The sequence below is a fragment of the Haliotis rufescens genome, unplaced genomic scaffold, assembly GCF_023055435.1.
Source record: "Haliotis rufescens isolate VD_foot unplaced genomic scaffold, xgHalRufe1.0.p SCAF_2, whole genome shotgun sequence".
NCBI classification, from domain to species: domain Eukaryota; kingdom Metazoa; phylum Mollusca; class Gastropoda; order Lepetellida; family Haliotidae; genus Haliotis; species Haliotis rufescens.
The window spans coordinates 3,950,250-3,965,066 of record NW_025963890.1 but is presented as its reverse complement, the minus strand read 5'-3'; the positions used below and the strand labels follow the sequence as shown (position 1 = coordinate 3,965,066).

Genomic DNA, 14,817 nt, shown 5'->3' with positions numbered 1-14,817 from the left:
GCCGTGATGTTGCTGGAATATTGCTAAAAGCGGCGTAAAACCATATTCACTCACTCACTCTTGGACTAAACATGATAATTTTTGTTCATGTGTTGTGTTGTTTAAGGCTGCACTTCGCAACATTCCAGCTATATCATATGATGGCTGTCTATAAACAATCGAGACAATCCAGTGATTAATATCACAAGCACTGATCCATGCAACTGGGGTATAACGGTGCATTATGGCCCAGGTCACTGGGCCTTGCCGCCCGATCCTGTAATATTCTTACCCGGAGAGTGTGTGAGTGAGTAGTGTTTTACGCCACTTTAAGCAATATTCCAGCAATATCACGGCAGGGGACACCAGAAATGGGCTTCACACATTGTACCCATGTCGGGAATCGAACCCGGGTCTTCGGTGTGACGAGCGAACGCTTTCACCACAAGGCTACCCGACCGCCCCCATACTTACCCGGAATGACTGCAGGTCAAACATGATGATAGCTGACATCAAATACTGTGAATTTAAGAAATAAATGCCCCTCATGGTTTATTCTCCCTGCAGTGTTTTATTGTTTGACAAACAACAACCACGAGTCGTTTTTTTCTTATATGAGATCTCATCATCATGGACACCTTTTTTAAGCTGTAAAAAAATATTTAAAAATTTTAATAATGACGACTCCCTGAATAGAATCCGACCTCGGAAATGTTGGACAAGTCCCTTTTACGAACAGGTCGGTTAAGTTTGGTATTTCCTGCATATTCTCACAAATCATCACGTTGATTATCTGTACTTTTTCTCCTAATACCGGTTGTCCTATCCCTCCCACTTTTGGACGCAATCATTCGGCCACTGCGTTTATCTGCGTAGCCCAGCTACATCAATGGGGAACAACTTTCTAGACACTTCTCTCTCATAAATACCGTCGTCCAATATATGACGTCATCAAGTTGTGAGCTAATATTTGACATACACATAAGCAATGACCATGTTAACTGGCCCTTCTTACGAGCACGTCTATCGCTATTTTCACAAACTCCCCTGTCTACAGGAAACACAAAGAGTTCACCCCACTTACCGGCTTGACCTTGTCCCCTGAGAGAAGGCCATTGACCGGGCCAAGACTGTCAAACACTTGATCATACTTCGACTTTTCTGATGGCTATAAAAGACAATACAGCAATGTGAGTGTGCTGCGACTTGATTGGTTATAAAACTGGTCACATGAATATAAGCAGTGAAATCTTGTAGACTAATCATGAACATGATGAATAGATTTCTTTCAACATGTTCAAAACTACCAGTTAGCTTTTTTCTCAAGTTCTCTAGCTCTTCCTTAAGATTTTTCAGTTTGAAAAAATGTGAAAAATGTAGTACTAACTACAATCTTGTATTCATTCCATAGAAAATCTTGCCTGTATATTTTCTGCATTGTATCATTGAAGCTGTGCAGTTGTTTTTTCTTGTTATGAATACAAACAACAATATCCAATTTCCAATGACATCCTGTATTTTCATCAACTGTTGAATGATGCCCAGGAAGTTTGTCATTTGACAAAAAATTCACATTAAAAAAACCTGGTGACATACACTGCAAATCTGAAAACTCATTATGCTTATCTCCAAGTGAACAGCGTTTCAACTCACAGTGGGACAAAATGCAAAATCAAGTTATTCAATCATGATTTTCGTCGAGCCATGTCATGTCATGTGCTCACTGACATTTTTTTACATCAAACCGGTGACACACACATATCTTGCAGGTTAACCATTATATCATGGTTTCATGGTCACGATGACTATCAAACTGTTACCATGGTTACCCACCTTTACAACCCAGGCAGAATGTGTAGGACTTTCAACAAGCACTGGTTCAACAGGACCCTGAAACAAACAGTCACAATATCACCATGCATCATCAAATGATACTCAAATGAAACACTTGTGGATACGGTGAAACATAATGAAATCAACAGAGTTGGAAAAAAACAAAAATACACTTTCTAATTTTTGTTTCTCTTTGCAGAATAAATAACATGACAGTCACAACATATGATGTCTTCTATCAAGTCAATACGTGTAATAAAAAAGACATCCTCCACACATATCATATGACTATGAGACATCCTACATATAACATACAAATAACTCTTCTTGACCAGGGCCCACTTGCACAAAGCAATCTTAGCGCTAAGATGATCGTAACCCCCCATACTTTAACATAGGCTTACGATAGTCTTAGCCCTGGTAAATATGGGAAAACAAAGACACAAGGACCCGACAGCTGGGGTGGTCTGACCGCCGTAGGGGTCAGGTCTGGGTAATCCTTCGGGTTATTATCAAGAGTAATCATTCGTTTTGTTGCACCGAAATTCACCTTAAAGTTTCTGAAGCCTTTAAACCATCATCTGTTTCCTTACAGTAACTTAGCTGCGGACCATGGAATGGTAGTACCAGACGCCATCTTGTTTTCTAGCAGTCACATGATCCTGGGGTTCTACATTGATATGTATTATTTTGTCACGTGGTAAGGAGTGAGTGAGTGAGTTGGGTTTAACGCCGCTTTTATCATTATTCCAGTTATATCACAGCGTGTCAGCTTAATGTGGGAGGAAAGCCCGAAGTGATGCAGGTCTCAGACGTTTTCCACTTTGGTGAAACCCACGAGCACGGGTATGGTGCTGACAAACCTAGAAACATAAACGTGGTAAGGAGTGAGCGAGTGAGTTGGGTTTAATGCCGCTTTTAACATTATTCCAGTTATATCATATCGTGTCAGCTTAATGTGGGAGGAAAGCCCGAAGTGATGCAGGTCTCGGTGAAACCCACGAGCACGGGTATGTAGCTGACAATCCTAGAAACATAAACGTGGTAAGGATCAAGCAGTGGAATTTCAAGATTCTTGACAGAGGTATAACAATGCAAGATATCGGTTATCTAGCAGGGGCCAAACATGGACAAGGTAATTTCACTATTATTGGAAAGACACAAAAAGTACACATCAGTCGTTTCTTTGTTTGTTGTTAAACATTTCACTCATGAAATGTAGAGCTATATAACGGCAGTCTGTAAATAATTGACTCGGGACCACACAATCCAGTGATTGATATCATGAGCATCGATCTACGCAACTGGGATACGATGACATGCATCAACCAAGTCAGCGAGCCTGACCACCCGATCCCATTAGTCTATATGATATGGGACTTCTACATGTGAGACATTCACCACATAAATGATGTACACACGACCTCCTCTTGAGACAGGGTGTAACTAAAGACTGTACTACTCATCTGGACTTACAAGATTCGGCGGCGGTGTATCTACAGTGATTTTAGAAATGCTGAGGTCCTGCCCATTCTGAACCAGCGCTATCAGTTTGAGGGCGATGAAGAATCCGCTCTTCTCCAGATACCCCTTCCCAGTGGGGTCGGACAGATCCCATACCTACAACATGAAACACACCCTGCACTGCAGCAAAACCACTGACAAACCAGTCTGAACAGTGAGTGAGCGAGTATGGTTTTTCGCCGCTTTTTAGCAATATTCCAGCAATATCATGGCGGGGGACACCAGAAATGGGCTTCATACATTGTACCCATGTCGGGGATCAAACCCGGGTCTTCGGCGTGACGAGCTAATGCTTTAACCACTAGGCTACCCAACCGCCCCTCCAGTCTGAACAATGCTCTACAATTACACATTGTAGACCAGTCTGAACAATGCTCTACAATTACAAATCAATTTACAAGTCTTGGCATAGAGTGATGTGAACTTTAGAATTAATAAACATGCTTATGTTTCAAATTATAGAACAGCTGGATCCCTAGACTAACATCTAGTCTCTGAAATGAAAATATTTTTTTAGAAAAACTGTTGTTAAATTATCTTAATGAAATATAACAAACACGATAAAAAAGAGCCAAGAGACACTCTTCACTTTAACTGAAACAGTAATCGAAACTTGCTAACTATTTTAGACTTGCAAGGACTGTATTGGATATACTTGTTTCAGGGTCTGTAATGACTGGCTATGGTAACCCATGTGGTGAACATGGCGGCCACAAACAAACGACAAGAAACATCAACAAACTTGTTCTCATCATTGCAAATCTTCATGAACTTACTGGACAAATCTTTGTTCAAGTGCATCTTATTATATAGTTACATGCATAAAGTGGAATTTATATCAAGTTATTGATCTGATAGTATCCATACTGATAATAGCGTTTCTAAAATTGATTTACATGTGTCTGGAACCTAAGCTTAAATTACAGGCGACAAGAGCAATATATCATGCAAGTTGGCCGTCGTAGTGACACTTGCTGGGGATTACGTAACCTTTACACGCTAAAAACCTCCAACCCACCACCAGGCAAGCAAGATCAATAATGTTCCAGATAATGGGCTTGTGTCAGGAATAAAAGCACATTTATGGCAGAATATACACTCGTAACTTGTGAGTAAGGCGCTGTCATCCTGTTGCAAGAAATGATATATCGGCTGACAACTGTCTCAGCCAGCACCTAGCATGCCGTTGTGCATGTTGAGGGAGATCCAGTAATCGGAGATTATCTGTCCCAAGCAAAAGCATTCACAAGCTCCTCACAGTGACAGCCCCTTCTCGATACTATCACCGCCACACTTCACAGCTCCCCACTGTGCTAGGCGGCCTGCAACCACGCATGGAGTAAAACTCGCAAATAGTTTACAAACAAGTGATGACTATCAAGACACCCAATACACTTCCCCCAGTTAAATTATTTTAATGTTTGTCAATTTGAATCCAAACTAAAATCTCACCTGAGACAAAATAGTGTCTGTGAGTTTTGACTTCTTGAGAAAGATAGCAGCATCGAGAGCACCTACGCTTCCTGTACCTTTGGGGTCAGCCTGGAGGAGAGAAGTACAATGTGCTAACATGGCATTTGCTGCTACTGACTGCTGACAGGCATGGCAGGGAGACATAACACAACACGTATGTGCTGGAAGGGACCAGACCACAGACTGGCATCAGCTTCAGTCCACACTAAGGGTGTGCGGTATTATCAGTATATCGGTAAATTGAGGTTCATTCTTTCCACGATACATATCACAATAGCACTTTTTTATGCTCGATACATCGGGTGATGTCAAATAGCGATTTTTATCATGTGTTTAATGTTACATACTTGCCAAATGCCTTCACTGCCCCTGAACGTGCATCAGGAGCCCAAAGATGGCTGCGTATTTATTGAGTGAGCATTTTGTTGAACCAGCATCTTGTTTTGCTCCACTTATGAACTTCAGTTCACACCTTAATGTATCAGATTGATTCTGAGTTCAAAAATTAGAATTATACAATATATTGTGATACATATCGCAATACGGCCTTGTGCATCACAAATATTTCGTGTGCAAAGACATGTAGTGACAGGCCTCAAAGTTGCGACTAAAACGGTCGCCAATTCGACCTAAATTTCAATTTGACACTCTAAAATTCGGAGGTAGCCAAATGACTACCTTGAAAAATATCTTGTGGCAACTAAATTCTATTGCTTCACATTTTAAGACACAAATGGGGCATTGATCAATTGATTAATGATTGATCATGACAGGGAATTGAAAAATCTCACAACGAAATAACTCTTCTCTGTCTCGCCGTGGCCTAGTGGATGGGTGGATAAAGATGTTAAAAGATGGTACTTGTTGTTACCCTGCCTGGCACTCAGCATTAAGAGGATAAAACAAGGACTGGTTGGCTTGGAATCAGTATACTTTGTCAGCGTGGAGTATGAATGTTAAACTGCAGCATGGTATATCAGTGGGCAAGCACCATAAAATCGGTAGTAGTCCAAGCTGCTAAAACACACACACACACACAGACGAACACACACACACACACACACACAGACACACACACACACACACACACACACACACACACACACACACACACACACACACACACACACACACACACAGAGACACACACACACACACGAACACACAGAGACACACACAAACACAGACACACACAAACACAGACACACACACACAGACAGACACACAGACAGACACACACACACGAACACACACACACACACGAACACACACACATACACACACAGTCACTATATAAGTGCAATAATCTTAAATACAACATTAAACCCCGTAGCAGCTCAGCTCACGTCACCTCCCTGTAAATCATCTTAAATTCAGTTATAAATAAATAAACAAAATTCCCCAACTGACCTATTAGTATTACCAGCATGCCATGTACCATACACGGTTATGTGAGATGCACATATCAGAGAACCATTGCATACAGTTTGCTTGGTTCACCTCATTACATATTCAACAACTTCAAATGTCAGCTAAAGCTGACAAAAGATAGCTCCTATATGCATTAATATTCTAATACCAGCTTCCAATGCTGTGCTTCCAGAGCTCCAGATAACTTTTTGAGCAATTGAGTTTTTACTCCAGGGTTTCTATCTTAATTGGGTTTTTACATTTTTCATTGGGTAACCAATATTTTTTCACTCATCTATTCATCACTCTATTGGGTTTTTTCCAAAGTTAGTGAACATTTTAAGATTAAAAAAAATATGAAATAATGTTTTAGATATATGTATATAACTGTTTTAAATATATAGACTTGACTCGGTAGAAAAATTAGCTCATAATTGTCAATGTGTTTTGGAAATTAGCTCCATTGTACGCATGCTGAAAAAGCTTCATTGGGTATTTATGCGTGCTGTTTTTATACATCTGAGTTTTTCATTAAATGTATGAGTTTCTGTATGCAAGTTAATTGAAAGTAATTGGGTTTTGAATATTTTGGGGGGTATTTTATGCAAATAGCTCTGTAGCTCTGTCTTCACATGACTAATCCAGGTATCCACTGCCATTGTTAACATGAGAGCTTTAACAAACATCTTCAAATTTTGAACTGACAAATTTCTGGCAATTTTCTAGAACGGGTGATTCAGGAGAGGGGAGATGAAATGGGGTTGAGGATTATTGCACTTGTATTGCAGAGTGCAAAGACGTGTAGTGACAGACCTCAAAGTTGCGACTAAAACGGTCGCCAATTCGACCTAAATTTCAATTTGTCTACTGTCTAAAATTCAAAGGTAGCCAAATGACTACTTTGAAAAATATCTTGTGGCAACTAAATTCTATTGCTTCACATTTGAAAACACAAAAATAAATAATAGCTGATTGTGGAAAACATGTCTGCTAATAACATGTCCTAAAGTCGACAATGAAAGTCGAATGCTCACTGGATCAGCAAAGATATACCTAAATAATCTAGTAACATAAATTGCATCATTGTTGAGTCACAAATAACAAAAATCAAGTACAGTTTCCACTAACATACAATTTCAAGGCTAGTGCAATGACTTGTACATATCATAATAGTTATTTGATAAAAGATAATTTCAAATGCTTTTGGCTACCTACAATATTGGCTTGACTTCTTGATTTTACCACTGGCTACCTGGAAAAAAATACTTGTAGCCATATGGCTACTTGGTAAAAATTTAAACTTTGAGGCCTGAGTGAGTGTGTGGCTGCTTGTACTATTCCGGACTTAAGCAGGTTTTATTGTCCTAGCCATGTCTCAGATACCATGCTGCAGTCTAACATGCTTAGCCCACTCAGACACAGTATTCTGACTCAGAGCCAACCAGTACTTATTTTAGCCCCTTAATGCAGAGCACCTGGCAGGGTAACAACAAGTACCATTTTTTAACATCTTCTGTTATAAAGCGGCCAGCCTCGCATCAGAAAACCACCACAGAACACAAATATACTCTCGACAGTATACCCTCCTGGGTGAAGGTCATGCTAATGGTGCTCACGACAGGAACCATAAAATACCCACAACAATAACATAGTGCAGCTTTAGGTTTTTGCATTCGGAACTCGATTATATTCATTTTGAGATAAAGAAATCAGATATGCTTGTCAGGATGATTCACTCACTCATATCATAAAGTAAGAAACCTTGACGCTTATTGGATAATTGAGTTCACCTTAAGTGACCTCCTAGTCCTACGTAGGTGAGATCTTCATACAGAAAGATATTGTACTGGAGCAAAAGATAGGAGATTGACATGTACTTAACTTTCATAAAAAATTAATACTATTAGCACATTGAGATACCATGTCACAGTTTAATATGAATACGCCACTCAGACATAGTATACTGACTCCAAGCTGACCAGTCCTTGTTTTAGACACTTAATGTCGAGCGCCAGACAGGGTAACAATAAGTACCATCTTTCAACGTCTTTTTGTATGACTCGGCCGGGGATCGAACCCCGGACCTTCCGCACTCTGGGTGGACCCTCTACCACTAGACCACTGAGGCGGTGGGTCATTAAATGTGCCAAGTTGGGTATCTTTCCATGGCATTGACGTAAAGGCAGATAAACATTCTCTTATTTCCACTTGGACAGTGCCGAACAGTTGTAAACATGACAACTGCCCTAATAACCATGATGAGCATGCAAACACTTCACATGCTTAAGACCCAGTGGATTAGTCTAAATAGCCAAAAGGTTTCAAATATTTCTAGACAGCAAGTTTAAAAAAATGAAGCATCAGCTTGTGCAATGATCAACACCACTGGGGCTGGGATAACACAAACTGCCATTTCAACACCATTGCCATGGTAACTAAAGTCAGCATGGCACGGTCATGGTCAGAACTTGAGAGTATATCCATGGATCATCCATGCAAAATTTCATCACTTGAATGATTTGGAGTGAAAAGTGCAGACTGCACGTGCACTGCGCTTTCATAGTGCTGACGGGAAACATTATGATGGGAAATCCGAAACACAGAGATTACCAGAACGAGTGAAAGGCACAGTCGTCGGTAATTAGGTATTTTGCCTGTAAGCAAAATTAAACATTTGGAGAAGTATACAATGTAAAACATTTATGGTGAACAAGGAAGTAGACGGCAGATAACTAGTGACAACGGAGAAAGGTTGTTTGTCACTAACCTGGTGGTAGTAGCCTTCATACACTCCAATGTGACTGCCCACGATCTGAAAAGAATCACATTCTGTTATTATAACCAAGATAACAACAAATATTGTCAGGCCATACAAAATACAACAAGTCTAGCGCTTAACTATATCAAGTGAACAGCTGTAAAATTCTACAATACTTACATCATTGTATATGTGAATTTTGTGACAAATTTCTAACGTTACAGAGTTTTTCCTTTCCACTTCCTACCACTTCCCATCATGCCCATTCCAGGAATAATAGCTTTCTTCCTTTTTAACACAGCCCTCTTCGTTATAGGAAGGAACGAGGGGCGGAGCCAATCCATGCTCTTACTGCCCTAACAACGAGTAGGTGGGTGTGTTGTAAGTGACTTGTAGCACGGGTTACGACGGTCATTCCAAAATTGCGCGAGTTTGTGTAAAATTTAGTGACGTATAATATGACGTTAAATATGACGACACATGCTTTCTGCCTTCGAACCGTTTTTAACTTTTAATCTAATTGTTAAATCAAGTGAAAACTTTGGAATTTTCAAAGGCACATTAGACATTACAAATTTCAACTATTAATTTTCCGAATTTAGCAAAATGCGTTCTGTGTCCAGTTGTTTTTATGTTTGACAGTTACATTGTAATCTTTTAATAAAGTTATAAACATTTCTATTGTTTTTTGTTGTTTATTTACGTTATCACTCTTGAACACTGTGTACAACACTAAAGAAACATTGTTGTAAGTTTGAAATTTCTCAAGCCAGTAGGCGGGGTTTGCTGATCTTGGCATCAGCCAATGGTAATAATCTTTAACAAACCGTGCTCTTACTACCATGATACAGCACGGGTAAGATCAAAGGTACCGCTCGCAACCCGTGCTACAATTTCACATATGGTTGCTCATCATGTCGCAGAAACTCGCTTTGGAAAAACAAAGTCAGCAAGTATGGCTGTCATTTAGAATCCATTTAATGCACCCTCTTTTAATTTAAAAATTGAGGCTCTTGAATAATGGCAGACCCATCCCATATTCCTGTAAATTGAGGCAATGTCGCTGATTCATTGCAATTTGCAAAATCAGCTATGTTAGCAGAGAGTAACTTGTGAGCAACTGTGCACCAACAACCAAGTTAGTTTGTGAATAAATATGATGATAATGATGTTAACCAAATCTATTGTTCTACATACATCAACAATATTATGTACCATACGTCATTGTACATATCATAGAGTAAAGATCCACACAATCAATCGTGCAATGATCACACAGTCATGTGGATGCATGGTGTGATTTATCTTCAAAAAACACATTGAAACTACTTAGTGCTACATCTGTCCAAAGAAATGTATGTCTATGTATGACAGATGAATGATGATTAATAATATTACCATTGGCTGACAAGCATCAAACCAAGTATGTCATCAATGTATATTTATCTACAACGTTTACTTTATTTGAACATGTATTTTTAAGATGGGTCTGCTTTTGTCAATCTGTGACCAGTATTGGGATATTTTCGCCAAACTATTGCAGCCGCTTTCACCAAGCCAGGATCATTTTCACACAACCATATCATGTTCATGCAACTACCAGACAGTCAAGCTTTATGAGAATCACATCCATTAAATGTTCACAAATGTATTGAACAGTTCATTGGATAAATATATACATAAATAAATGATTCCAGGTTCACAATATTGAGGGGCGGTCGGGTAGCCTAGTGGTTAAAGCGTTCGCTCGTCACGCCGAAGACCCGGGTTCGATTCTCGACATGGGTACAATGTGTGAAGCCCATTTCTGGTGTCTCCTGCCGTGATATTGCTGGAATATTGCTAAAAGCGGCGTAAAACCATACTCACTCACTCACTCACAATATTGAAAGATTTGGGTGAAAATCTAATAATTATATTATTGTGGCCTTACAAACCTAAACAAAATGTTTTCCCCAATGCATGAACACATTTGAATAGTCAAAAGTCAGTGTTAAGTCACACACAAATCCATCGCAATATACAAATAATTAAACAAACATAACATTTTGACATGCTGGTGAGGTAAGAAATCCGAACAGCCAGGCCTACTTTTGGGCCCTTCTTTTAACACAACATATCTGCAAGTGAGGCCAAGTGAGACATGCGTTGAATACAAGCGTTATTGGAAACAAGACGATAACTGAAATTAGAACAGCGAGACAGCTTGACATTTAGTTGAGCATCTTGAGTATGAAGGATATTTCAGTTTCTACACTTGAGCAGACGAAGTGACATGACTGACAGTGACAAGAGCCTACAGTATGTCATTAGTGAGCAACATGGCGAAAATAACTTCAAGTTTCGTGTCATTACCGCTTAAATCTTACAGAATATATGCATATACAAAAACGAAGAAATAAATATTATCAATAATCCAAAGAGCTTATTTACTACGCAGAAATACCGCATCACGAACTTAGATGACACTCGAGATGATCGTCCTCCAATTTACCGTTCAAATTTCATCTAATCGCTTGGCCTCATCAATTATGAACATGTCATCAGACGATCTGATGTAAGGCAAATTCAATTTCTACTTAAGCTCACAAGGTGTCTTGACAGAATCACGTGCATATGCATGGAGAATAACCATTTAATACCACTATCAAATCGTACGAACCTGAGCAAGCGGTGGGACGGCCGCCATGATTCTTGCCAGTTAAACTGCATAGAATAAATGACGATTCGTGATTGGTCAAACAATTGGAAGGTCAAAGGGTAAAGGGAGGCGTGTCAACTGTATTGGGATTGAATAACAAATAGTCATTTTAAATAACGTTTCCCTTTCATGGTATTTTCTGCTGCTCACATACAGATATACCAGGAATAAATCTGCCGACATCGCAACAGATAATAAATTAGATATGTTAATACCTTCATCGCGACGAACTGATCGGACCTCATCTGTGATCGATGATCTGTTTATTATCAACCACACCCTGTGTGTCTGTATTTTTCCCGCCCCCAAGTACGCAGAGTCTGTTTACGAAAGTCCATTGTATACAGGTGTTTATTAGTCTCTAATTCAGGCATCATTAAAGAACCAATTTCAAAAGTCCGTTAAGCTATCTGGGATCTGTGAATGCAATACTCTGTCATTTCGCAGAAAATATTTCTCTTATTTGACTGTACGGTTACTGGGTCGCGAATCACTGTGTTAGTTGTTTAAATGGAACATGTCACCTAAATGATCAACTCTGTTGAGAGTGAGTGAGACAGCGTCATAGTTACGAGTGACGATTTACCGAGTGAGTGACCGCGTGTGGGGTTTTTCTTAGTGTGTGTTTTGTTTGGATTGTTGTTTAACGCCGCAGTTATCACTGGTGAATATTCCACCTATATGACGTCGGTCTGTAAATAATCGAGTCTGAACCAGACAATCCAGTGATTGACATCATGGGCATCATCTACGGATTTGTAAGTAAGCGAGCCTGACCATCCGATCCCGTTAGTCGCCTCCTTCGACAAGCATAGCTGCCTCTTACGAGCAGCATGGGTTGCTGAAGACCAATTCTAATCGGATCTTCCCGGGTAGAGTGACTGGATGTGTGACTGCGCGAGTGCGACATAAAGTAAAACCAACACCAAGTTCAACATAGTACGTACAAGAAATCCAGTACAAACCAGATCATGTAGAGTGATCATCCACTGAGCTTCCTCTTCAACGTGAAGGAAGGAAGTTCTAAGTGTGTTAAACTGCATATCACCCTATACCACTGCTTCAACATAGAGGGGTATACAAGTTATCCTGTACTCTCTCAGACTGAATATATGAGTTTTGCTATCCGTGGTACATTATGCGAATAAAAAGGTACTGCCACTCGAAATGTAACCATTCGAAGCATGTACTGTAAATCTTGAAATTTACGCGAGCCTGAATTAAATGCGAAAAATGGGAGTGGTCTTTGTTCGCATTAATAAAACTTCGGATTTATGCCTCCTAAATTACACACTTTGGTACTGTGCCGTACTTCAATTGATTTTTTGCAATACTTTTCGGCATACTTTTACACAAGAATAGACTGCTTGCCATATAAAACAACTTTACATACATGTATTTACAGATAATTATCAAACACGCATTTTCATGTAAACAGTTCACCGATATCTGGTTAGTGAACGTGTTTGCCTGCATGGACGAGGGTCATATAGTCCATGAATGGGTTGGATAATTTCAGTTAATTCACATCGAGAGTGCTTTGTCAGCATTAGTACTGATTAGGTGCTGAGAAAAACAAGGATCACAATCAGGATGAATTGGGATTCGAATGGACAGTTACAGGATCCTGACACGCCTAAGGGACGCAACTGTGCAAAGAGAATAGTGAAGTCTTAGACCACTTGGAAATCCGTGCAAAACGACAAAAAAGCTATTATATAACTAATACATGCATAACACCATATGAAACATTATCTATATATACTGAACCAAATTAAAAACTTCACAATCCTAAAATTTGAACATTTTGACCCCTTATTGTGTATTTAAACAGTAATGGCCACTATAGTCTTCAGATAACACCCGTTTTTGTGCAGGTGAATCGATCAAAATCATGTGGTTTTTCACGTGCAACTGGTCACGTGGCCATAATACCGCACGTGTTTTCAGCCATACTCTTAGCAGTCATTAACAAAAAAAGAAAAACACAAGAAAACAAAAGTCTTTACGGCCATTTGTCATGCCACGCCTTTCAAATGTGCAACGTGAACGTGCCATCGGCATGTTGCAGACGGGAACGTCCGTAGCTGAAGTCGCAAGGACGCTGGGTTGTAGTCGACGGACTGTTTATGATTTACAGACGCGTCTACAGCAAACGGGTACCAACGCTGATCGCCCTCGGCCAGGTCGACCACGTGTGACGTCACATGCAGAGGATCGTCAGATTGTCTTACGTCACCTCCGTAACCGATTTTTGACGGCTACATCAACCAGAAATGAACTGTTTAGGGGTAGACTGAGTGCGCAAACTGTTCGAAACCGTCTGACTCAATTGCACAGACGTCAACGTCAATTGTTGGCACAGCGACACTTACGATGGACTCAGAGAAATTGGAATCAAGTCGTCTTCAGTGATGAATCCCGATTTAATCTTCGATTTGCTGATGGTAGGGCGAGGGTGTGGAGGCGCCGTCATGAACGTTACGCCTAGTGTTGTGTACAGGAAGTTGACAGATTTCGAGGCGGAAGTGTCATGGTGTGGGGTGCTTTCTGTGGCAATGCACGTTCCAGGCTTCTTGTCATCCGTGGCAACCTCAACGCTGCTGCTTACCGCGACCAGGTACTGGCACCAGAACTTCTGACCTTTTATGGCAGCAGATGGACCCGGTTTGACCTTCCAACACGACAATGCCAGACCCCACACAGCAATTTTGACAAGGAATTTCCTTCAGAATGCGGGAGTCAACGTCAAAGACTGGCCGTCAAGGTCTCCCGACCTCAATCCCATCGAACACGTCTGGGATGCTCTTGGCAGAAGTCTGCGCACTCTCCAGAACCAACCACAGAATTTGCAAGATCTTGGCACCATTTTGCAGCAACAATGGCGTCGTCTTCCCAATCATGTGTTCACAAGCATCACAAGGTCCATGCGGAGGCGTTGTGTGGCAGTTGTCAACGCACATGGTGGCCATACACGCTACTGAACTTGTGTGCCGTCAGATTCTCGTGCTTGGGACTTATGATTTAAACTGTTGATGTTATTACCGAATACCATAGGTGCTTGGAACAAATTATGGTTACCACCGTTAATTTAAATCCTTCTTTGGACATTAATGATTAAAAATTTTCTTCTCTGATA

The 14,817-nt window shown here is 40.3% G+C and overlaps 1 protein-coding gene across 3 annotated transcripts in view; it reads right to left on the bottom strand.

Annotated features, from left to right (window-relative positions):
* The window catches only part of LOC124114516 (epidermal growth factor receptor substrate 15-like 1), a 44,450-nt gene extending 32,772 nt beyond the window's left edge, over nt 1-11,678 (bottom strand). For 2 of the 3 annotated variants that reach the window (XM_046475125.2, XM_046475127.2), the window contains exons 1-6: nt 11,640-11,668; nt 8,987-9,031; nt 4,789-4,878; nt 3,289-3,432; nt 1,813-1,869; nt 1,064-1,147 (exon numbers count right to left, since the gene is read on the bottom strand). In XM_046475125.2, the coding sequence (XP_046331081.2) occupies nt 1,064-1,147; nt 1,813-1,869; nt 3,289-3,432; nt 4,789-4,878; nt 8,987-9,031; nt 11,640-11,666 (447 nt within the window). In that variant the 5' untranslated portion in view covers nt 11,667-11,668. Of the gene's footprint in view, nt 1-1,063; nt 1,148-1,812; nt 1,870-3,288; nt 3,433-4,788; nt 4,879-8,986; nt 9,032-11,639 lie in introns of all 3 variants that reach the window. The other variant, XM_046475124.2, reaches the window with a different exon arrangement.
* Nucleotides 11,679-14,817: the final 3,139 nt, after the last annotated feature.